The 26,951-nt window shown below is 39.4% G+C and overlaps 1 protein-coding gene across 1 annotated transcript in view; it reads right to left on the minus strand.

Moving 5' to 3' along the window:
* Positions 1-26,346, minus strand: part of LOC137249310 (transmembrane protein 198) — a 38,745-nt gene extending 12,399 nt beyond the window's left edge. Inside the window, exons 1-2 of the mRNA XM_067780660.1 lie at positions 26,219-26,346; positions 22,011-22,865 (exon numbers count right to left, since the gene is read on the minus strand). Of these exons, the coding sequence (XP_067636761.1) occupies positions 22,011-22,115 (105 nt within the window). The 5' untranslated portion in view covers positions 22,116-22,865; positions 26,219-26,346. The remainder of the gene's footprint in view (positions 1-22,010; positions 22,866-26,218) is intronic.
* Between the last annotated feature and the right edge of the window lie 605 nt (positions 26,347-26,951).

The raw sequence follows: 26,951 nt of genomic DNA on the forward strand, positions 1-26,951 counted from the left end.
AGCTTTACTGCTTGCTGGCTGCTGGCTGTTAGCTGTTGGCGTCGGAAAATTTGGCGTTGCCGATGACAAAAACTTGGCGACTATTGCATAAGCAACATATCTACATAAAACAAGTAAGGAAGGCTAAGTTCGGGTGTAACCGAACATAACATACTCAGTTGAGAGCTATGGAGACAAAATAAGGAAAATCAATCTGGGGTAACCCTGGAATGTGGTTGTATAACATGTGTATCAAATGAAAGGTATTAAAGAGTATTTTAAGAGAGAGTAGGCCATAGTTCTATGGATGAACGCCATTTAGGGATATCGCCATAAAGGTAGACCAGGGCTGACTCTAGAATTTGTTTGTACGATATGGGTATCAAATGAAAGGTGTTACTGAGCATTTTAAGAGGGAGTGGGCCTTAGGTCTATCGGTGGACGCCTTTTCGAGATGTCCCCATTAAGGTGGACCAGGGGTGATTCTATAATGTGTTTGTACGATATGGGTATCAAATGAAAGCTGTTAATGAGTATTTTGAAAAGGAGTGATCCTTAGTTCCATAGGTGGACGCCGTTTCGAGATATCGCCATAAAGGTGGACCAGGGGTGTCTCTAGAATGTGTTTGTACGATATGGGAATCAAATGAAAGGTGTTACTGAGCATTTTAAGAGGGAGTGGGCATTAGGTCTATAGGTGGACGCCTTTTCGAGATATCGCCATTAGGGTGGGCCAGGGGTGACTCTAGAATGTTTGTACGGTATGGGTATCAAACGAAAGGTGTTACTGAGCATTTTAAGAGGGAGTGGGCATGAGGTCTATAGGTGGACGCCTTTTCGAGATATCGTCATTAGGGTGGGCCAGGGGTGACTCTAGAATGTGTTTGTACGATATGTGCATCAAACGAAAGGTGTTACTGAGCATTTTAAGAGGGAGTGGGCATTAGGTCTATAGGTGGACGCCCTTTCGAGATATCGCCATTAGGGTGGGCCAGGGGTGACTCTAGAATGTTTGTACGATATGGGTATCAAACGAAAGGTGTTACTGAGCATTTTAAGAGGGAGTGGGCATTAGGTCTATAGGTGGACGCCTTTTCGAGATATGGCCATTAGGGTGGGCCAGGGGTGACTCTAGAATGTGTTTGTACGATATGGGTATCAAATGAAAGGTGGTAAGGAGTATTTTAAAAGGGAGTAATCCTTAGTTCTATAGGTGGACGCCTTTTCGAGATATCGCCATAAAGGTGGACCAAGGGTGACTCTAGAATGTTTGTACGATATGGGTATCAAACGAAAGGTGTTACTGAGCATTTTAAGAGGGAGTGGGCATTAGGTCTATAGGTGGACGCCTTTTCGAGATATCGCCATTAGGGTGGGCCAGGGTGACTCTAGAATGTGTTTGTACGATATGGGTATCAAATGAAAGGTGGTAAAGAGTATTTTAAAAGGGAGTAATCCTTAGTTCTATAGGTGGACGCCTTTTCGAGATATCGCCATAAAGCTGGACCAAGGGTGACTCTAGAATGTTTGTACGGTATGGGTATCAAACGAAAGGTTTTACTGAGCATTTTAAGAGGGAGTGGGCATTAGGTCTATAGGTGGACGCCTTTTCGAGATATCGCCATTAGGGTGGGCCAGGGTGACTCTAGAATGTGTTTGTACGATATGGGTATCAAATGAAAGGTGGTAATGAGTATTTTAAAAGGGAGTAATCCTTAGTTCGAGATATCGCCATTAGGGTGGGCCAGGTGTGACTCTAGAATGTTTGTACGATATGGGTATCAAACGAAAGGTGTTACTGAGCATTTTAAGAGGGAGTGGGCATTAGGTCTATAGGTGGACGCCTTTTCGAGATATCGCCATTAGGGTGGGCCAGGGTGACTCTAGAATGTGTTTGTACGATATGGGTATCAAATGAAAGGTGGTAATGAGTATTTTAAAAGGGAGTAATCCTTAGTTCTATAGGTGGACGCCTTTTCGAGATATCGCCATTAGGGTGGGCCAGGTGTGACTCTAGAATGTTTGTACGATATGGGTATCAAACGAAAGGTGTTACTGAGCATTTTAAGAGGGAGTGGGCATTAGGTCTATAGGTGGACGCCTTTTCGAGATATCGCCATTAGGGTGGGACAGGGGTGACTCTAGAATGTTTGTACGATATGGGTATCAAACGAAAGGTGATACTGAGCATTTTAAGAGGGAGTGGACATTAGGTCTATAGGTGGACGCCTTTTCGAGATATCGCCATTAGGGTGGGCCAGGGGTGACTCTAGAATGTTTGTACGATATGGGTATCAAACGAAAGGTGTTACTGAGCATTTTAAGAGGGAGTGGACATTAGGTCTATAGGTGGACGCCTTTTCGAGATATCGCCATTAGGGTGGGCCAGGGTGACTCTAGAATGTGTTTGTACGATATGGGTATCAAATGAAAGGTGGTAATGAGTATTTTAAAAGGGAGTAATCCTTAGTTCTATAGGTGGACGCCTTTTCGAAATATCGCCATTAGGGTGGGCCAGGTGTGACTCTAGAATGTTTGTACGATATGGGTATCAAACGAAAGCTGTTACTGAGCATTTTAAGAGGGAGTGGGCATTAGGTCTATAGGTGGACGCCTTTTCGAGATATCGCCATTAGGGTGGGCCAGGGTGACTCTAGAATGTGTTTGTACGATATGGGTATCAAATGAAAGGTGGTAATGAGTATTTTAAAAGGGAGTAATCCTTAGTTCTATAGGTGGACGCCTTTTCGAGATATCGCCATTAGGGTGGGCCAGGGGTGACTATAGAATGTTTGTACGATATGGGTATCAAACGAAAGGTGTTACTGAGCATTTTAAGAGGGAGTGGACACTAGGTCTATAGGTGGACGCCTTTTCGAGATATCGCCATTAGGGTGGGCCAAGGGTGACTCTAGAATGTTTGTACGATATGGGTATCAAACGAAAGGTGTTACTGAGCATTTTAAGAGGGAGGGGGCATTAGGTCTATAGGTGGACGCCTTTTCGAGATATCGCCATTAGGGTGGGACAGGGGTGACTCTGGTATGTTTTTGTACGATATGGATATCAAATTAAAGGTATTAATGAGGGTTTTAAAAGCGAGGGGCCCTTAGATGTATATGTGAAGGCGTTCTCGCGATATCGACCAAAATGTGGACCAGGTGATCCAGAAAATCATCTGTCGGGCACTGCTAATTTTAACAGTATTCCTGCCAAGATTCCAAGGGCTGTTGATTTCGCCTTGTAGAACTTTTTCATTTTCTTCTACTTAATATGGTAGGTGTCACACCCATTTTACAAAGTTTTTTCCAAAGTTATATTTTGCGTCAATAAACCAATCCAGTTACCATGTTTCATCACTTTTTTCGTATTTGGTATAGAATTATGGCATTTTTTTCATTTTTCGTAATTTTCGATATCGATAAAGTGGGCGTGGTTATGGTCAGATTTCGCCCATTTTTTATACCAAGAAAAAGTGAGCTCAGGTAAGTACGTGGGCTAAGTTTAGTAAAGATATATCGGATTTTGCTCAAGTTATTGTGTTAATGGCCGAGCGGAAGGACAGACGGTGGACTGTGTATAAAAACTGGGCGTGGCTTCCACCGATTTCGCCCATTTTCACAGAGAACAGTTACCGTCATAGAATCTATGCTCCTACCAAATTTGAGAAGGATTGGTAAATTTTTGTTCGACTTATGGCAATAAAAGTCTTCTAGACAAACTAAGTGAAAATGGGCGGATCCACGCCCATTTTGAAATTTTCTTTTATTTTTGTATTTTGTTGCATCATATCATTACTGGAGTTGAATTTTGACTTAATTTACTTATATACAGTAAAGATATTAAATTTTTTGTTAAAATTTGAATTTAAAAAATTTTTTTTTTAAAAAGTGGGCGTGTTCTTCATCCAATTTTGCTAATTTTTATTTAGCACATATAGAGTAATAGTAGTAACGTTCCTGCCAAATTTCATCATGATATCTTCAACGACTGCCAAATTACAGCTTGCAAAACTTTTAAATTACCTTCTTGTAAAAGTGGGCGGTGCCACGCCCATTGTCCAAAATCTTACTAATTTTCTATTCTGCGTCATAACGTCAACCCATCTACCATGTTTCGTCGCTTTATCTGTCTTTTGTAATGAGTTATCGCACTTTTTCGGTTTTTCGAAATTTTCGATATCGAAAAAGTGGGCGTGGTTATAGTCCGATATCGTTCATTTTAAATAGCGATCTGAGATGAGTGCTCAGGAACCTACATACCAAATTTCATCAAGATACCTCAAAATTTACTCAAGTTATCGTGTTAACGGACGGACGGACGGACGGACGGACGGACGGACATGGCTCAATCAAATTTTTTTTCGATCCTGATTATTTTGCTATATGGAAGTCTATATCTATCTCGATTCCTTTATATATGTACAACCAACCGTTATCCAATCAAACTTAATATACTCTGTGAGCTCTGCTCAACTGAGTATAAATATGCAGAAGTACAATATATGTATAAGAAATGTGGCAAGAGTCATAGAGCAATGAAGAAATGCCTGCTGCAAACAGGTCGGCGGCGTCGGAGGACATTCGAATTTTGTAATCAAACAACGCCAGTGGCAGCACGGTACAACAGCAGGGGCAGCAGAAAGCGGCTGACTGCAGCATAAGTGGGCTGACAACAAGGTAAACAACAAATATGTATACATCTATGTAAAAGCATAGTTTTGAACAAAACAATTTAAAAGATAACTTTTTTTCGCATTACAAGTTGAAAATCAAAAGCAATAGCAAGTAAAACAGCAATTGGAAATTAATAATTGGGAACGTTTATAAATGCTGAAAAAAAGAATACCGAAAATTCAACTTAAATCAAATAATAGGATAAAAATATAAAAAAACATTCAAAATGGAATGTTAAGCGTCTACTAGGGGCTCCCCTGAAGTAGGCTGCAGTTCAATGTAGCCATAGTCAATCGAACTAGAATCTTAAGGATTTAGTATCGTGTCGTACTGGCTCTATATCCCCCAAAGAACTGAAAACAGCTACTGCATTCCCCGAAAAACAGCAACCGACAACACCTTTCCAAACGTTAGCTAGCTCATGGTATCACCTCTGCATTACGTTTCGTCATAAACAAGAAAACGTATAGCTGGTATGCTGGCTTACCATAAGGAGGTACTTTACTGAAGTAACGGGACGAATAACATTTAAATATTGGCAAGGAGAAAGAATTTCTTTCTTGAAAAGCTTCTCAGCAAAAAATAAAGATCAAAGCAGATGCCGTTCGGTGTCGGCATAAAACATGTAGGTCCGCCAATTTGTAGGAAAAATATAAAAGCAGCATACCATAAATTGGAAGGGAAGCTCGGTCTCAATGTATTCCGATGTATACCGCCTCAAAATATTGAAAAATACTTGTACGTACATGTCTGGCCCGTCTTGTTGGACGGCCATAACCGTTTAAAGAGTTAAGCGAAGTAGAGGAGCCGTTTGCAACAGTTTCACTCGCAGCAAGGAAGATTGAGGGAAGTATTGGACTGATAAATTTACGCAAGGGAGTGAGATAACTGTGGTAGTCTTTTCGTAGATAATTCAGATCCAAGTATTGTGTTTAAACAGGACCTTACGCAATAGAAGTCCTTGTAGTGCACGTTAACATCATGGGCAGTTCCTTCCGTGCGAGCAGTATTAAGGATAGCGACGTCACTAATCCTTAATTGTCTTTCTCTTTTAAGAATAGATGAAAATGATCAAAGCGGCAACAGCAAAACATGCTACAGGGACGAAATGACTGCAGAATTAAGCTTCCAGAAAGCCCAAACTTGAGCAGAGAGGTGTTTACTTACAACGACAGCTCAAAAATGGATTGGGAACTATATATGGGCTACGTTAGAGCAAAAGGTAAGCAGTCATACATATCCTGCCGGATAATGAAGCCACAGCAATCAGCAGAACGATTTTTAGTGGAGTCTACCATTCATGGAAAATAGGTAAAAAGATAGCGCTCCGTAACGATTGTAATCGTGACAAACAACTCTGTATGCACACCTTCGATACTAGAGGACCAGCGGATTAGGGGGTCCCCCAGCGGGTTAGGGGGTCAGAATATACCCGCGGTAGGTATGCCTGTCCTAAGAGGCGACTAAAATCCCAGTTTCAAGGGGTTGTGTAGCGCATCCTTTTCAGGTTGCCAGCGCAATATATAGCTTCTCCAAACCCAATTGTCAACCTCACCCATCCGTGGCGAATCCTGTTTCATTAACAGCCGAGGCTCTGGCGACCCCGAACTCATGGATCTAGGGGGTGGGAGGACGAGATGGCCAATAAGGTCGCATGTGGTCATAACAAATCGTTCCCGAGATGGTCGGGCTTGGTACCGGAACGTACCGGATCTGCATCCGGCAAAGGACCATCAACATCGATAACACTCCCCAAGGCCTTCGGGGAGTGTGCTTATCGCTACAACAACGACAACATATTCGAATTTTTAAAATTGCTGTGCCTATTTTAACATCGGAAAAGGACGAGTTTCCTTCTCAAACTAAAGAAATCTGCAAATAAGGAAGATAACATTCCAAATAGGTGCCAGCATGGGCCAAAGCTCAGGCGGAGGCGTACACTAATAAGTTTTCTCTGCGAAATCTAAGATAATGAGAGGAAGAGGAAGCTAATCTTATAGTATCCGTTCCTACACAGATTTCCGGGTCTAACTTTCCTCGAGTGTCCGTCGGTGGTAAAAGAAGTTGATCTTTCCGTTCCTCTCGAATTTATATGAGAAACTTAGCGATTTAATAAGGATTCAATGAAAAAAATTACGAATATGTCACTCACGACAATCATAGTGGAATTACAACTTCTGTTGAAGAAATGGGAAAAACTGTGGGCTCATAACACACCTACATAGGTACATGATATAAAACGCAAAATAGTATTTTAAGTTGACATGAGAATGTAAATCCAATTGTAAAAAGGAAACAATGAAAGTAAGAATAAAACAAGAATATGTAAAGAAGCTATCGCATACACCCACTAACAACTTGCTGGGTTATATTGTGCAGTGCATTGAAGTGGCATGACTGCTTTACAATTCGCCAAATTCTGCGACTCATTTATCACTTTCACAATTCATGATAATTTTGACCAATTTTTCCTTTACGTCTTCTCGTTCTTGTTTTTGCCTTTCCCTTTTTGCACTTCTGGGGCTTTTTAGTGCTTGCAAATAGTATGGTCCGAAAATGAAACCGTTTTAGTGGGCGCAATGAGCAGCCTAAATTATTGTGAAATTACTTGTTTTTTTTTATTCAGGCTCAGGTTTCCGCTAGCGGAAATAAATGTCCATTGTGAATGTAGACAGTGAGTGCCGAGTGCGGCTCGTTCAAGAAGATATTTTTTATTCAAATCCTTTTAAGTCAGATATAAAACGTGCTACCGAAATCCGCGCTGCTTTGCCTTACTTATATACAGTAAAGATATTAAATTTTTTGTTAAAATTTGAATTTAAAAAATTTTTTTTTTAAAAAGTGGGCGTGTTCTTCATCCAATTTTGCTAATTTTTATTTAGCACATATAGAGTAATAGTAGTAACGTTCCTGCCAAATTTCATCATGATATCTTCAACGACTGCCAAATTACAGCTTGCAAAACTTTTAAATTACCTTCTTGTAAAAGTGGGCGGTGCCACGCCCATTGTCCAAAATCTTACTAATTTTCTATTCTGCGTCATAACGTCAACCCATCTACCATGTTTCGTCGCTTTATCTGTCTTTTGTAATGAGTTATCGCACTTTTTCGGTTTTTCGAAATTTTCGATATCGAAAAAGTGGGCGTGGTTATAGTCCGATATCGTTCATTTTAAATAGCGATCTGAGATGAGTGCTCAGGAACCTACATACCAAATTTCATCAAGATACCTCAAAATTTACTCAAGTTATCGTGTTAACGGACGGACGGACGGACGGACGGACGGACGGACATGGCTCAATCAAATTTTTTTTCGATCCTGATTATTTTGCTATATGGAAGTCTATATCTATCTCGATTCCTTTATATATGTACAACCAACCGTTATCCAATCAAACTTAATATACTCTGTGAGCTCTGCTCAACTGAGTATAAATATGCAGAAGTACAATATATGTATAAGAAATGTGGCAAGAGTCATAGAGCAATGAAGAAATGCCTGCTGCAAACAGGTCGGCGGCGTCGGAGGACATTCGAATTTTGTAATCAAACAACGCCAGTGGCAGCACGGTACAACAGCAGGGGCAGCAGAAAGCGGCTGACTGCAGCATAAGTGGGCTGACAACAAGGTAAACAACAAATATGTATACATCTATGTAAAAGCATAGTTTTGAACAAAACAATTTAAAAGATAACTTTTTTTCGCATTACAAGTTGAAAATCAAAAGCAATAGCAAGTAAAACAGCAATTGGAAATTAATAATTGGGAACGTTTATAAATGCTGAAAAAAAGAATACCGAAAATTCAACTTAAATCAAATAATAGGACAAAAATATAAAAAAACATTCAAAATGGAATGTTAAGCGTCTACTAGGGGCTCCCCTGAAGTAGGCTGCAGTTCAATGTAGCCATAGTCAATCGAACTAGAATCTTAAGGATTTAGTATCGTGTCGTACTGGCTCTATATCCCCCAAAGAACTGAAAACAGCTACTGCATTCCCCGAAAAACAGCAACCGACAACACCTTTCCAAACGTTAGCTAGCTCATGGTATCACCTCTGCATTACGTTTCGTCATAAACAAGAAAACGTATAGCTGGTATGCTGGCTTACCATAAGGAGGTACTTTACTGAAGTAACGGGACGAATAACATTTAAATATTGGCAAGGAGAAAGAATTTCTTTCTTGAAAAGCTTCTCAGCAAAAAATAAAGATCAAAGCAGATGCCGTTCGGTGTCGGCATAAAACATGTAGGTCCGCCAATTTGTAGGAAAAATATAAAAGCAGCATACCATAAATTGGAAGGGAAGCTCGGTCTCAATGTATTCCGATGTATACCGCCTCAAAATATTGAAAAATATTTGTACGTACATGTCTGGCCCGTCTTGTTGGACGGCCATAACCGTTTAAAGAGTTAAGCGAAGTAGAGGAGCCGTTTGCAACAGTTTCACTCGCAGCAAGGAAGATTGAGGGAAGTATTGGACTGATAAATTTACGCAAGGGAGTGAGATAACTGTGGTAGTCTTTTCGTAGATAATTCAGATCCAAGTATTGTGTTTAAACAGGACCTTACGCAATAGAAGTCCTTGTAGTGCACGTTAACATCATGGGCAGTTCCTTCCGTGCGAGCAGTATTAAGGATAGCGACGTCACTAATCCTTAATTGTCTTTCTCTTTTAAGAATAGATGAAAATGATCAAAGCGGCAACAGCAAAACATGCTACAGGGACGAAATGACTGCAGAATTAAGCTTCCAGAAAGCCCAAACTTGAGCAGAGAGGTGTTTACTTACAACGACAGCTCAAAAATGGATTGGGAACTATATATGGGCTACGTTAGAGCAAAAGGTAAGCAGTCATACATATCCTGCCGGATAATGAAGCCACAGCAATCAGCAGAACGATTTTTAGTGGAGTCTACCATTCATGGAAAATAGGTAAAAAGATAGCGCTCCGTAACGATTGTAATCGTGACAAACAACTCTGTATGAACACCTTCGATACTAGAGGACCAGCGGATTAGGGGGTCCCCCAGCGGGTTAGGGGGTCAGAATATACCCGCGGTAGGTATGCCTGTCCTAAGAGGCGACTAAAATCCCAGTTTCAAGGGGTTGTGTAGCGCATCCTTTTCAGGTTGCCAGCGCAATATATAGCTTCTCCAAACCCAATTGTCAACCTCACCCATCCGTGGCGAATCCTGTTTCATTAACAGCCGAGGCTCTGGCGACCCCGAACTCATGGATCTAGGGGGTGGGAGGACGAGATGGCCAATAAGGTCGCATGTGGTCATAACAAATCGTTCCCGAGATGGTCGGGCTTGGTACCGGAACGTACCGGATCTGCATCCGGCAAAGGACCATCAACATCGATAACACTCCCCAAGGCCTTCGGGGAGTGTGCTTATCGCTACAACAACGACAACATATTCGAATTTTTAAAATTGCTGTGCCTATTTTAACATCGGAAAAGGACGAGTTTCCTTCTCAAACTAAAGAAATCTGCGAATAAGGAAGATAACATTCCAAATAGGTGCCAGCATGGGCCAAAGCTCAGGCGGAGGCGTACACTAATAAGTTTTCTCTGCGAAATCTAAGATAATGAGAGGAAGAGGAAGCTAATCTTATAGTATCCATTCCTACACAGATTTCCGGGTCTAACTTTCCTCGAGTGTCCGTCGGTGGTAAAAGAAGTTGATCTTTCCGTTCCTCTCGAATTTATATGAGAAACTTAGCGATTTAATAAGGATTCAATGAAAAAAATTACGAATATGTCACTCACGACAATCATAGTGGAATTACAACTTCTGTTGAAGAAATGGGAAAAACTGTGGGCTCATAACACACCTACATAGGTACATGATATAAAACGCAAAATAGTATTTTAAGTTGACATGAGAATGTAAATCCAATTGTAAAAAGGAAACAATGAAAGTAAGAATAAAACAAGAATATGTAAAGAAGCTATCGCATACACCCACTAACAACTTGCTGGGTTATATTGTGCAGTGCATTGAAGTGGCATGACTGCTTTACAATTCGCCAAATTCTGCGACTCATTTATCACTTTCACAATTCATGATAATTTTGACCAATTTTTCCTTTACGTCTTCTCGTTCTTGTTTTTGCCTTTCCCTTTTTGCACTTCTGGGGCTTTTTAGTGCTTGCAAATAGTATGGTCCGAAAATGAAACCGTTTTAGTGGGCGCAATGAGCAGCCTAAATTATTGTGAAATTACTTGTTTTTTTTTATTCAGGCTCAGGTTTCCGCTAGCGGAAATAAATGTCCATTGTGAATGTAGACAGTGAGTGCCGAGTGCGGCTCGTTCAAGAAGATATTTTTTATTCAAATCCTTTTAAGTCAGATATAAAACGTGCTACCGAAATCCGCGCTGCTTTGCCTGCAGTACTGGAGATCGAGAAACTAAGTTATGAACTTCGTCATCCTAACACTTTGCAGAAGATGTTTGTTTGTATACACAATGCTCGCAGTATAGGTGGTGCAGTGATGATACCAATACTGTGGATTTGTCGTCTAAGAGAAAGCCTATCGATTTCCTTTTTCAACATGAGCACAGGAACCTTAGACTTCGCAATCACAATTGCTCCACAGCGATCATATAACCCTTAATCTTAATCAGCGTTCTTTTGACCAAGTAAAGATAAAAATTTAGATGCTCTAAAGACGGCAACGAGGTTGAACATCTCCACGCAATCTTCGATTTGTGCCGCTTTATTGCAATGTCTTCATGTGGCAGTCAGGCTAATGAAAAAGATCGTTAAGCTGGTCTTTGGAACTATAATATTGTGCAGAAGTCGAGCAGCCTTTGGGAAGTGTAGACATTAAGCATGAAAACCCCTCTTTAGCTCCCAGTGTAGCCTAGTTCCAGTGCCATTTTCCATCTTTTAGCTATCGGCGTCGCCCCTTCAATAGTATTGTATATCTTATGTCTAGGTGCCGATAACATACCGCTTCATCCCCACCTAGTAAAGTTTCGTGTCAACGTTTGGTTGTTGTTGCAGTGGCGTAGCGAGCTTATTTTGCTCCCTGGGCCCAATAGCTTTTTAGCACCCCCCACCCATTATACGTAGCACCAGTGTGGTACGGATCTACACGGACCCATCAAAAAGATATATTTCCAACATAGCGACTTACATCTATAAGAATAGCAAGTGCTTATCGGACCCGGAATATCCCAGTGGACTGGCCGAAATGGCTGATCTGTATAACACTAATATCGAGCGACCATCTGAAGACGCCAAGAAAAGAGGAAGTACACAAAAAATAGCTAAGTGGCAAGAACGGTGGGAGGCTTCGAGTAAAGGGCGTTGGACCTTCACGTTATTTTGGGACGTAGCTCAATGGAATGAGCGGAAGCACGGCGAACTTAAGTACCATCTCACGCATACTAAGTGGACAAGGCGGTTTCAAAGAGTATTTATGAAAGCATAGGATAGAGGAAGAAAACGCAGAACGCAGAACACGTTCCACTGCCCCCGTTTTCACGAGGAAAGAGTTTTTGGGGACGAACCTACCACGAGAAATTTAGTATCACAAGTGTACAACAGGAAAGAGTGCTGGACTGCAGTGAACAAAATGGCATTTATAGTCATGGCACGCCTGATGGATGCTAAGTAAGGAAAAATGCGCAGGCGAAGCAGTGGTGATTAAATCGACACTCAGAGCAAATAGCGGGAACCTGGACGGAGGGACAACAGTAGGCTCTTCAAAAATGAGAAATATGGAACGGGTTGTTTTTAAGTCTACGGACGCACGGTTGATGCGACGGCAGTAATTATGGTGCATTAGGCCCTCCCGCAAAAAAAAAAACATTTTAAGCCTTCACCGTTGTACTGCTGCTCCAAAAAACGCATGCGTGATACCGGAAGGTCTCTCGGCTTATAAATGAAAGTCACTCGTGTAGCTCAATGTTTTAGAAGAACCAAGCTAAATTGAATGGTCTAAAGAAATTTCATATAAATTAACTCCAAGCAATAAACCATTTCTAAGGATCCCCTGAAGCTGAGCTGAGTCTTTCTTTGACCTTACACAATCAATAACTACTTTGTTCATGCAAACAACAAGCACTGAACTCAAAAGTTAATAAGTCAAAGTGTCTTTACAAAGCATAAAAAGTTTATAATCCTTTCAAACTTATGCACTTATTAAAACTTTTTACACACACACCACACGCTTACAAACTTAAGTATTTCTTTTTCTGCGCCTTTCACAACAAACTTGCATACATGCATGTATATGGGGTATTCCATCCCATTTCGACCAATTTTGGATTCGACCCCTTGGAGAATTGGCTGAAAGTTTTTCTTCTTTTTCTAGCTTACGAAAGACGTTTTTCAGAATTTTTTCAAATTTTTTCATCCAACTCAAAAAAAGTTATGAATTTAAAAAAAACACCGTTTTTGTTTTCAAAATGCTATAAAATTTTCAAAAATTGACCGTTTGGGATCTTTTTTTTTAATTTTTTTTTTAAATGTACTTTTCGGAAAAAATACAAAAAAATTGTTAAAGTTTTTTTTTACAATTTTTCAGATTTTCGAGATTTTTCGAATTTCGCCATTTTTTATTTTTTTTCTTATAAAAAACTTCAATCAATTCTGCAAACATCCCCACTAATCCCGGAGTGGGCCGATATTTTTTTTTTAATTGAAAAAAAAACTATAATTTTTTTTTGTATTTTTTCCGAAAAGTACATTTAAAAACAAATTTTTTTAAAACAAAAAGATCCCAAACGGTTAATTTTTGAAAAAGTTATAGCATTTTGAAAAAAACACCGTTTTTTTTTTAAACTCATAACTTATTTTGAGTTGGACACCGTTTTTGTTTTCAAAATGCTATAACTTTTTCAAAAATTTACCGTTTGGGATCTTTTTTTTTATAAAATTTGTTTTTAAATGTACTTTTCGGAAAAAATACAAAAAACATTTTAAAGTTTTTTTTTTTCAATTAAATAAAAAAAAATCGTCCCACTCCGGGATTAGTGGGGGTGATTACAGAATTGATTGAAGTTTTTTATGAGAAAAAAAAAATGGCGAAATTCGAAAAATCTCGAAAAACTGAAAAATTACAAAAAAAACTTTAAACATTTTTTTGTATTTTTTCCGAAAAGTACATTTAAAAACAAATTTAAAAAAAAAAAGATCCCAAACGGTCAATTTTGAAAAAAGTTATAGCATTTTGAAAACAAAAACGGTGTTTTTTTAAAAATTCATAACTTTTTTTGAGTTGGATGAAAAAATTTGAAAAAATCTGAAAAACGTCGTTCGTAAGCTAGAAAAAGAAGAAAAACTTTCAGCCAATTCTAAAGGGGTTGGGTTCAAAATTGGTCGAAATGGGATGGAATACCCCATATATTTATAACCTTCTGTACATATAAACGCAAGACCCACTACGCTGCCACTGAAGAGGTGGCCAGGTCATGGCCTAATCGCGCTCGTTCTTTAACTCATTGACGCGCAAGCAGTGGCGGATCAATGAGGGTATGAAGTTAGGGTTTAAGCTCTTGAGCATAACGGCGAAGGAATATGCTTCCAGCCTTAGGACAACGATCAAAACGCCCATGATAGATATTGTATCCTTTAATACCAAACCTAAATATTTTCTCGGCCCGCGTAGCATAAAAGACTCATGCAGCGCATAAAAGGGATCCATTTTTTTAGTCCATACGGAAAGCTGTCAAGAAGTCAACTAACCTTCAAAAGAAAACTGCTGATAGACAATATGCTGCCAGCTCTCCCATAAAGAAGCGCCCCAGCTATAGGAAATTACACAGTTGTCAGATTCAGAAGTAGCGAATAGAAAAGGTCTTAGAAAACGTTTTAGCATATACCAAGAGCACGGAGTGATTCTGCAACATAGTTATTGCTGTTTGATAAGGGATTTTCATCAAATACTCAGCATGTTGACAGGAGCGACAAATGCTCGAGGAGAAAGTCGATAACATTAAAGTGGAAATTTTGATGGGGTAGAAGTTTGGGTCAAATCAGCAAGCGTTGTCTGAGGCCCGTTTCACAAAATATAAGGTTAGTAACACACGCTTAAAAGTTGGTTCAAGCAAATTTTCAGACTTTTTTCTCTAAGTTGGAAACCTTTCAGTTAACTACAACGTTTTTTCATTTTATTCGGTTTAAGATATGACTTGTTATGGTACGTTTTGTTACACAGATGGGGTAGCTTTGTGAGAAGACTGATCTCCGTTGGTGCTCCCGATTAGCCTCCGTTGATGCGGAACGGAAGTGACGGACGTATCTCTTACACCACGGACGAAATCCACCCAAATTGTGCAGCACCAATTTGTGATGATGATGATCTACCCATTGCAGAGGAGGAGTTCAATCTTCCCGCATTATTCTGTAACAGCTTTAAGAGAGAGGAACATAAATGATGAAATAACTTTACCGGTTTGGAACAATTTTCTAAATAAAATAATTAATTGTTTCTTTTGTAGTTATTGTCTGCCTTAGTGTTGTTGCTTATTAAAAAGCGTTGGGCGCGTCCAATTTCTATTGATAGTCATATGTAAGACTAATGCGGCAGTTACCCACCGACGTGTGCCGTACGTACAGACGTTTGTCGTACGAAGCACGTTTGACCGAACTCTCAAGCCCGTAGAAATCAATGTGTGCGTCTGTGTACATGTACATAACATATTTGTGTGCGTATTGTTTACAGATAAGCATTGTTGCCATTGACCATTTTGCATGTATGCTTATGGAAACATCAACTTTTTCCAATTTAATTTTTGATATTGTAAAAGGCCGGAATACATATTAAATACGTATAAATAGATTACATATTTATAATCAGCACTTTTACATAATTATTTCGAATTATTTTCACAATTTTTCAAACTTTAATTAGGTGTTTTTGCATAAAATTGCAAACGGTCAAAAATTAGCGCACAAAAGTTTACTAGGCAACTCTGTCTAGTGAGAGAGCGATCAGCTGACACATTCTTACGGAAAAAATCAAAATTGTTTTGATTTCTACGTTCCAGGCTACGTACGTACGGGCGTTGCACGTCGGTGAGTTTTCGTTTACATTGCACACTCATAGGATAGGTCGTGTCAGCTGACACGTTTTTGGTACGTACGTTCGTGAGTAACTACCGCATAACTGCCGCATAATGCGGCAGTTACTCAGAGTTGCCTAGTAAACTTTTGTGCGCTAATTTTTGACCGTGTGCAGTTTTATGCAAAAACACCTAATTAAAGTTTGAAAAATTGTGAAAATAATTCGAAATAATTATGTAAAAATGCAGATTATAAATATGTAATCTATTTATATGTATTTAATATTAATTCCAGCCTTTTACAACATCAACAATTAAATTGGAAAAAGTTGATGTTTCCATAAGCATGTATGCAAAATGGTCAATGGCAACAGTGCTTATCTGTAAACAATACACACACAAATATGTTATGTACATGTACACAGACGCACACATTGATTCCTACGGGCTTGAGAGTTCGGTCAAACGTGTTTCGTACGACAAACGTCCGTACGTACGCCACACGTCGGTGGGTAACTGCCGCATAACTGAACCTTAATAACGGTATGCTACGTCTCACATTTTTAGAAATTTCACGCGCCCAACGCTTTTATTTAATTGTCTGATCAACGCCCTAGATTGATGGGGAGTGTGAAGACTAGTACCTAGGACCTACCAAATTATTTTCTAGCTTTTAGTATTATTACTACTTCATGTAAATATTGTTTTCCATAAAACCGTTTAACTCAAAATTTTTTTTAAATTATTTTATTGATTATCATATCCGAAACACAATGTATTTTGTATGGAAAATTGAGTTCAATAAGGGCTTTAATATAGAAAACTTGACTAATTAGCTCATTAATGCTCTGTGTGAAATTGGTATTGTTACGAATATTAGCAACACTAAGGGGTACTGTCATCTCTAAGCCAATGCTAAGAGTGACTTGTATGCACATCCATAAATCAATCATTATGTATCTACATAAACGAATTAATCATTATGTCTACACATATGTACGTACACGCAGCGGAGAAGCAACGCACAAACACATGCAGATATCTTATCTGAGATGCTCCCAAAAGTATGCAATTGTAATTGTGGAAGTGTCGCTCACAAATACACGCACATATGAGAGCTACACACGTGCATCTGTAGTTATAATTATATACCAGTAACAACGTAAATTCTGGAAGCGCCTAGAAGATGCAACGAGGAAATCACACAGTATAAAATCAGCAACAGTAGAGGCGCGAAAATCAGTTTCATTTAAGCAAGCTATTGGTTGTGAAGTATCAGTGTTATTGTGAAGTACTTTAATAAAGGCCATTTTGCATTATTAAATATTGGAGTTATTTATTCAACAGTTTAGCGATACGAACGTTAGAACAAGGTTGCGAATAAGAGGATTTGCAGTAAATTCGTTACAATTGGTGTCAGAAGAGGAATTGTTGAATAAATTCCGAAGATTGCGAATACAACTTGGACATGGCAAAGTTGAGTGAGTTGAGGATCCAGCAACTGAAGAAGGAGTTGGAGAGCCGTTGATTGAATACAACCGGCAATAAGATCGAACTTCAAGCACGGCTACGAGAGGTAATGGAGTCGCGAGGAATTGATGTGGACGAGTATGTCTTTTATCCTGATGGGGACGAGACAACAACAAAAATTGAAGAGAAGAACGGAAATCCAAGTCCAGTCGCAAGCAGCAAGAATAATGCGATATTGGCTTTGTTATCACAGATATCGACATAAATGGAAACCCAGGAAACACGCATAACAGAAATGTCATCACAAATATGCACAAATATGGCATCCGAACTGGAATCGCAAGAGACACGCATAACATCTAAGATTGAAGCACAGGAAACGCGTATGTCAGAAATGTCGACACAGATTGCATCCAAGATGGAAACTCAGCTGGAATCGCAGGAGAACGGTATAACAGCGAAGATTGAAGCACAAGAGGCACGGATATCCGAAATGTCGGCGCAAATTTCAGCACAGATATCATCGCAGATCTCTGCTCAACTGGAAGAGCAAGAAGGACGTATTTCTTCGAAGCTGGAGGCGCAAGAAAAAAAATTTTACAGTTTGAGGAAAAAATCGAGGCCGAGGTGGATGCTTTGAGAGGACGTATCGAGCAGATGCAACTAAATCGCTCAGCAGTTTCAACGAGTAATCCAAAGGTAAAAACACCATCCTTTGACGGTTCTGTTCCTTTCCAGGTCTTTAAGCTATAATTTGAGAAGACCGCAATAGTGAACAACTGGAATGCTGACGATAAAGTTGTTGCACTGTTCATCTCATTGAAAGGGCCTGCAACTGAGATTTTACAAACCATTCCAGAGAGCGAACGGAACTGTTATGAAGCATTGATGGGTGCTCTAGAGAGACGATAGGGAACTGAGCATAGGAAAGAGATATACCAAATGGAGTCACTGAACCGCTTCCAGAAGCCTTGTGAGACATTGCAAGAGTTTGCGTCGGATGTTGAAAGGCTGGCACATTTAGCGAATGCGGACGTACCTGTGGAATACACTGAAAGGGTAAAGATTCAGAGCTTTATAAATGGCATACGGGACGTCGAAACAAAGCGAGCTACATACGCAAACCCAAAGCCAACATTCGCAGAAACGGTATCACATGCTCTGATTCAGGAAACAGCGTCACTTCTGTGTAAGCCAGTTTTCAAAGCAAGCCGTGTGGAAGTAGAAAGGCCAGAGTGGGTAGACGCAATATTGGAGGCGCTGAAAGGATCGCAAAAGCGGAGTGAAAGAGTTATCAAATGCTTCAAATGCGGGAAGCCCGGTAACATTGCACGTCATTGCGATCTTGATCCTAGTGGTTTCAACAGCATGGGTGGTCTTAATAACAGAGATGGAAGGGATGAGCAAGAGCGAGTAAGATATAGAGATCGAGAGCTAGCTCCAGCTATTAAATGTCCTGTGATATCTGTGTCGCAAATTGGTAGAAAATCGAGCAGTCTTACCGTCAGAGGGAATGTGGATGGCAAAGAACGTGTACTGACTGTAGATACGGGCGCATCTCATTTCTGAATTCGATCTGACTTGGTGAACAGGAGAGTAAAACCGTTACCTGGAGCAAGGTTGCGTACGGTCACTGGCGAGTATAACCAAGTCCAAGGAGAAGTGGTATGTGAGGTATTAATTGGAAAGGTTATGGTTCTACACAAATTCATTGTGGCGGAGATTGTTGATGAAGTCATATTGGGAGTGGACGTCTTAGTTGACCATGACATCAGGATCGATATGCGGAGAAAGATTATGCGCTATAAGAACCAGGATGTGCCATTCAGCTTCAGTTTGGAAAAGGGGTTCAGCAGTAATCGAGTACTGGTGGAGAAGAGTCGACAAAGACCACGAAAGTCAAAGGTAAAAGTTGATGGAACGAATGGGCCAAACAAAACAAAATCAAATATACCTGCGAGAGAAACACTGGCATTGACAAACCCGAACGGACGCACTAAAACGAAAGAAAGAATTTTCCAGAAAGAATGCGGAAGGTTTCCGGAAGGGAGATTTGGTACTGCTATACAACCCTCACCGGCGGAAAGGTGTTCCATCCAAATATCGGTGCAGTTGGGAAGGCCCGTAAAGAGTTGTGAAGAGGATAAGTGATGTCATCTACCGCCTAAAAAAAATTGGGAAACCACGAAATAGAAGGGTGGTTCATTTGGAGAGGCTAGCAGCGGTTAGATCGAGAGATTTGTCTGATCGGGGCGATCAGACTTAGGTGGCGGACAGTGTTACGAATATTAGCAACACTAAGGGGTACTGTCATCTCTAAGCCATTATGTATCTACATAAACGAATCAATCATAATGTCTACACATATGTACGTACACGCAGCGGAGAAGCAACGCACAAACACATGCAGATATCTTATCTGAGATGCTCCCAAAAGTATGCAATTGTAACTGTGGAAGTGTCGCTCACAAATACACGCGAATATGAGAGCTACACACGTGCATCTGTAGTTATAATTATATACCAGTAACTAAGTAAATTCTGGAAGCTCCTAGAAGATGCAACGAGGAAATCACACAGTATAAAAGCAGCAACAGTAGAGGCGCGAAAATCAGTTTCATTTAGGCAAGCTATTGGTTGTGAAGTATCAGTGTTATTGTGAAGTACTTTAATAAAGGCCATTTTGCATTATTCAATATTGGAGTTATTTATTCAACAGTTTAGCGATACGAACGTTAGTAGAAGGTTGCGAATAAGACGATTTGCAGTAAATTCGTTATAGTATTACACTTTTTTTTGTCTTTCAGGTAAACCTTCGAACAAGAAATTCCAATCAGTTGATAATATAAATACGAGTATTGGAAGAGTGTGCACTGACAGCTTAGAGCTTAAACTATTATTAAATGACACCAAAAAGGTAAAAATATTATTTTATAAGTATTTATGTATGTAGATATACAATATTAAAACATTCATACCTCAGTTTTATCCAACTTTTTGCAACAACAACATGCATTTTGTCGTATTTATTGTTTATTGAATCCTTTTTTAGCAGAAATTGTTCCTTTTCATTAAACATAAAATAATTTAAAAGACATTTTAGGTTAAACAGTTTTATTGAAAACAATACTTACAATTTCACGCGCCAAACGTTTTTATTTATTTTTCTGATCAACGCCCTAGATTGATGAGGAGTGTGAAGACTAGTACCTAGGACCTACCTAATTATTTTCTATCTTTCAGTATTATTATTACTTAATGTAAGTATTGCTTTCAATAAAACCGCTTAACAACATTTTTTTAATTTTTTTATTTCATATGTCGCTTCAAATACGTGTTACAAATACGAGCCTAGTCGGAGCACAAATACGATTTTTTCAATATCACGATACCTGCGCCACCTAGCGGCGATTGCTTTTTATCGGTCACTTTCTATTCATGTATGTATTATGTGTTCTAAATATGATCCTAATCGGAACACAGATACGATTTTTTTCAATATCTCGATACCTGTGCCACCTAGCGGCGATTTTTTTCATAGGTCGCTTTCTATTCATGAATGTATTATTTATTTATTTATTTATTTCAAAATATGAGACTAATCGGACCACAAATGCGATTTTTTGAAATATTTCGACCCATGCGCCACCTATCGGAGCCTTTTGTTTATTATTGCCTTGTCATCGGGTTCTGAACTATATTCCATGTTTGAAGCTTGTAGCTTATCGGGAAGTTACTTAAATTTTAATTACAAAATTCGTGTCGGGCGGCCGGCCGACCTGTCAAGTCAAGCTAAATAAAACCGTTTAATTAAAAAACGTGCAATTACTGGCGTATGCTGAAAACATTAATATCATCGGCTTGAACACTCATGCCTTAAGTTCTGCTTGCTCCAAACTTGGAAAAGAAGTGGAAAGAATGGGTTTTGTTGGTGAATGAGGACGAAACGAAATACCTGCTGTCATGGAGCGAAGAGTCAGCCCACTTGCACCCTGGCAACCACGCCACTGTTGGCGGCCATAATTTCGAAATAGTAAAAGACATAGTTTAATTGGGAACCAGAATCAACACAAACAACAACTCCAGCTCCGAAATCCAGCCAAGATTCATTCTTGCCAATAAGGACTAGATGGGTAATTGAAAAGTAAAGCCCTCTCTCGGTAAACGAAAATCATGCTCTACAAGTCACTTATCGTACACGTCCTGCTTTATGGTGCAGAAGCATGAACCATGACATAAGATGAAGCCGCTGTGGAAGTGTTCGAGAGAAATTTCTTCGAATAATTACGGACCTGTGAGCGTTGGCGTCAGCGAATACCGAAGAAGGTTTAATGATGAGTTTTACACAGACATCAACATAGTCCAGCGAATTAAAACGCAGCCACTACGCTGGCGAAGTTATGTTATGCAAATGCACGATGATGCTCCGCCTATGGAAGCAGATTTCGATGGAAAGATCAGGTAGAAAACGATTTAAATTCCCTCGGTGTGACCAATTGGCGCACGTTAGCCCAGCTTAGAAACGACTAGGGCGGCTTTTTGGACAGCCATAATCGTTTAAACTGTTAAGCGCCAAACAAGTAAGTAATTAAATGAAATGATGAAGATGCAAGAGGAAAATAAAAAAGAGAGGAAAAGGAAGCAAGAGTAAAAGGAGAAGTGAAAGAAAAATAGAAAGATGAATTTGAAGAGTGAAACCTTTAAATTATATAGCATTTATTCATTATTTGCAAAGGACAATCAAATCTGCTAATGAGTGAAAAATTCAAAAGATTCAGAACTTCGTGATAAAATCCTAGAGGTTTACTTCAACAAAAACAACACATGCAAATACATAGTCGCATAACATATTCACTCACCTTTATCAAGAAGGGCCAATCCAAATTTTGCAATTCGCTTGTGTCATCATGACCATGGCGTTGTTGGTCATCCTCATTTTCATATAGTACGTCCACGGTATGCATTTTAGATAGCCACTGTTCTAGTTGTTGCTACAATTTTTGTTGTGTGTTTGCTGTTTGCCAAAGCAATTGGCCTGCTTTCAGCAAATACACAGCAAAGTGGGTGATGCTGCAGCAGTTGCAGCAGCGACGCTTCCGATGACTGTGACTGCAACAAAACGAATGTAACAGAACAGTTGGACTATTGTTGTTGTTTGAATAGGGCGTATTCGCGTGCGTGTGTGTACATTTGTGCGAAGAAAATCGAATAATTACTGCGGCAGCGACGCTGTGACGAACGCAGTTAATACTTATTTACATACAAAATATTTCTTATTTGATCACTTCTTTGCGAACGGATTTTTATTTATTGATGCAATTTTTTAAACAAATTTATATGCTTAACCAACACGCTTTGTACCCGTTTAATACAACTTCTCCCATAAAAAGCTATTTAATTTTTTAGCACACTTTTCTTTGCTGCAGCCAACGGAAATTTCAACGAAAGTGAAATTGTTTGTGCATTTAAACGTTTCATTATTATGCTATACCACATACTGTTAACTGTTTTTTACGCATCTACCTACTAATCGTTATTTAGTTATAAATATATAATTTTCACTTTTCATTTATATTTTGCATTGTTTTTTTTTTTATCACAAACACTTCCTGCTCGAGTAGTAAAATTTCGCGACTGCGAAACAAATCCTTTCCTCTTCGCTTACACAGACAATTTGTATTTATTATGGTACGGTCAGTAGCACATTTTCCACCCTAAATAACGAAAATTGAACGAATGGTAAAAAGGAATTGCTTTAAAGAAGCAACAATAAACCAAACTGTAGAAAACAAGAGAGAATACCAAGTACAGGAATTAGCGGCAAGAGAGTTGCTTTAAAAAATACATAAGTAAAAAAACAATTACATTACTTCAACTGTTTATTGCTTTAACCATAGGAAATTATGCCAAAAAGCTGTAACAAACTTTCAGTACTTGCTTAATTTCCCGACATGCGTAGAGTGGTTATAAACATAGAAAAAACCTTGAAATATAAGGAGTATGCTTTAGAGGTATTTTTAGACAACAATGTCTTTAAACCGGCGATAATGGATGGTCTAATAAGATTTTAGTACTTCCAGCCATAACCAGATGGAGCCAATCCATGTTAAAATGCAGGATGATAACTTCACAATGGGGGTTGTATGAGGCGACGAAATTAGTATGCAGTGGCATGCCGCAGAGCGGGGTATTGTCGCCTCTGCTGTGGACGCTGATTGTGAACCAACTGATCAGGCCATTCGCAAAGGGACCGGACAAACATACTGACATTGCAGTTGACATAAGTGGAAAGTACATTCCAACAATTAGCTCTTTCGATCGATCGGGAGTTTTGAGAAGTACGTACCTGGGCATCTAATGTCGGGTTGAGCGCCAACGCGGAGTAGATGGATATCGACTTGTTTACTAGGAGGTGTAAGGTCCCGATGGGATTCAAGGGGTTGTGTAGCGCAATATATAGCTTCTCCAACCCAATTGTCAACCTCACCTTCGAGCGGCGAATCTCGTTTCTCTAACAGACGAGGCTCTGGCGACCCCAAGCTCCTCATGGAACTTGGGGGTGGGGAGGGAGGGACGGCCTGAAGGTTTAATGTGGCCATATAAATCGTTCCCGAGATGGTCGGGCCAGCACCTTAATGGTGCTGTTACCGGAGCGTATCGGATCTGTATCCGACAAAGGACCATCACATCGATAACACTCCCCAAAGCCTTCGGGGAGTAACCTAATCGCTACAACAACAACAACAGGTCCCGATTTGGACTAGTTCCAACTAGTAGGGTGATCATGCACGAGAAACCTTCTACATAATATTTATGAATAATTCTAGATAGTAAGTTGTCGTAGAAGTTCAATGTGGAGGAGAGAATGAAGAAGGTATCGACGACAATTTATGCATGTAAAAGAATGCTGTGGTGTACGTGGTGTACGTGGTGTCTGTTGCCCTCTCTCTCATTGGATATTTACAGCGATTGTAAAACCTATTCTATGCTAAGAAATTTTTGTTAGGTGGATAGTCACACAAAAAAGTACCAAAAATTAGAGGGGTGTGCAAGCTATCGATGCTTGGAATAACTACACAATCCACCTGCCGACCTGGTGGCAAAGAACATAGCGTTTACAACTGCAACGAGACTCAATGACCCGAGGCAGCTTGAGGGCAGATTATACGTTGATATTAGTAAACCGTCATAAAATATTTCGGTACTGTGCTGCTTCGACGCCAGAAATCACCTTGCTCTTTTGGTTATTGCCACACCCATTTTGTTGTTTGTTGTTGTTCTAGAAATGGCCGAATTTATGGTTAAAAATGTTGTGGAGGCGAACGCATAGCCTATACTTCTACTATTTTTAGGCCCACACACTCACTTAGGTAGAAGACGAACACCTGAGCACATATAAGAAATTTTTTTTTAACAGAAGAAAGCTTAGTGATGCGCTTCATGGCTTTTCAGCTTCAGCTTGTTAACATAACCTTCCTAATGGATGGAAGGGGTTGAATCACCTAGAAGCTTCGACAAGGTCATATCGTTTCCGAGACAGTCGGGCTTATATTTTATTTTAAAAATTAGGTCTTGTGGTGAATGAGTACATGAAAAAATAATTTGCATATTCGCACCTTGAAAGTCACGTCAATGTTGACAAAGGGAAAAGAAAGCCAGTGTAGAAATCAAAGGTAGAATCATTCTTGCTAACAAGTGCGTCTTTATACTGGCTAAGCAATCGAAAAGTATAGTTGGTAAGGTGGGCAGATTTGTATGGACGAAAGTTAGCCGATATTGCGCCATCGATTTGTCGATAGGATTTGGGCTCAGGAAAAAAAGTTCCGCTACGTATACCCAAAAAAATAATTTTCGAGCCTGCGAAATTTTATTTTCTGACTTTTTTCGACTTTGGTTTTTAAGGTTTTTTCATGACCAACTAAAAAAATTTTCATATACATATATATATCCTGTACGACCCACAAATATCCGCTAAAAACGTTGGCGAGGAAATTAAAATTTTACAATCAAATGAAAATTTTTTTAGTAGGTCATGAAAAAAACCTTAAAAATCAAAGTCCAAAAAAGTAAAAAAAAATTAAATTTCGCAGGCTCGAAAATTATTTTTTTGGGTATGCGTAGTGAAACTTTTTCATGTGCCCAAATCCTATCGAAAAATCGATGGCGCGATATCGGTTAATAAATCGACCCACCCTAATAGTTGGGGTGGTGTTCTGAAAGATTTATGTTCCTTTCTGCCATGCCAATGGCTATGTATGGAAAGGATTTAATGCTCAGCAGCCTGATCTTTACGCAGTTCTGCATATAGTGCAACGAATAAAATCCCAAATGCTTAGTTGGCTAGACTATGTTATGCGAATGAAAGAATACGCTCCCTTAAACCTTCGAAGAGTGCACTGCACGAAGATTTAGGAAAATGTTACGTATATGGGCAGTTCATTCGCAGAATCGAACGGGACAAGGGACGTCGACTCAGCTTACATCTTTTCTAAAAAAAGTTGTTTGGCGTTAACAGTCCCATCTGACTTAAAATCGAACACTGACAATTTTCGTACACCTTTGACCCAACTGATTATTAAGTATTCTGCTGCAGAAATGTGTTCTATAACCGTATTAAATTGAAGGGTTTTACATTTCTAAACAATCTCCGGATCACTAAAAATTCTGAAATGATTGCTGCCGTTGTTCCTAGCGAAATATTCCCAAGGCATCAACTATAATAGACAAATATGAAATTATGCTTTGTATAATCATTTTAAACTTCTTAGCTTCTATTTTGTGTTTCCTATCACCTATTCCCATCTTTTGTTTATCCTTCAAACTGAACACACACAGTCTTTTACACTTTCAGGCGCCGCCCTCTCAGCTCATTTTCTCACTGTTATTTGAATAGGCTCCTCTTTTCGTTCTGCCACAACTCTTCCCGCTTTCGCTTTTCACTGCCTGCGCTGTAGCAGCGATTGAGAATGTGACTTTGACTGCGACTGCAGTTGTGTATGAAAATTTCCTTTCTCCACCTTTTCAATCAACAATTTGCCCATTAAAACTTATCCACTAAACATTACACCTGAGTTCTTGGCTTCAGATTACTTTTCAGCCAATTTTTACTAGATTTGTTTATTATTTAATTGAATAGCACAATTTATTTTAGCTTTTTTCATTTTTACAGCAAATTTTTCCCCCACACTCGGAACTTTGGACATTCATACAAAAATCATCCGCAATAAACCGTTGGTGCGTTGCGTAGCGCACGAAGGTCCTTTACCATTGTACAGGTCTACAAGTCGGATATGTAGCAGCACGCACATACACAGCCACGCTCACGTGATAAAATACTTGTTCTTGTTCGTTTATTTTGTGGATGCTATTTGGCACTGTTGTACTTCTTAGGACCAAACAAAGTTTAGTAGCTGCTATCGAAAACTGCTTAAAATTTTTTTTTCTTATATTACAAAGAAATATACTTATTTACTTTCAAACGAGCACTTAATTACATCTCTCTTTAATAACCATATATTTTGGACAATTTTAATTAACAAATTGTGATACTTTTTTATGGGGACGATTGCTAAAACACGACCAAAACCGTCGGGGGAGGTATTAATAGACGCGTTTTTACCTCGCATCCAATAATTCGAATACTTTTTCTCTTCGGACTATTGACAACAGGACAAAACGCGTCTATTCATTTTTCTTTCCGCTTTTTTGGACGGGTTATTGCAGTCGACCTCGGTTTCAAACTGTTTTTCGCGGAGAACTTTTGAACGGGTAGAAAAACTTAACTCCCGTGTTTGTATTCT

This window comes from Eurosta solidaginis, chromosome 4 (assembly GCF_040869045.1).
Source record: "Eurosta solidaginis isolate ZX-2024a chromosome 4, ASM4086904v1, whole genome shotgun sequence".
Taxonomy (NCBI): domain Eukaryota; kingdom Metazoa; phylum Arthropoda; class Insecta; order Diptera; family Tephritidae; genus Eurosta; species Eurosta solidaginis.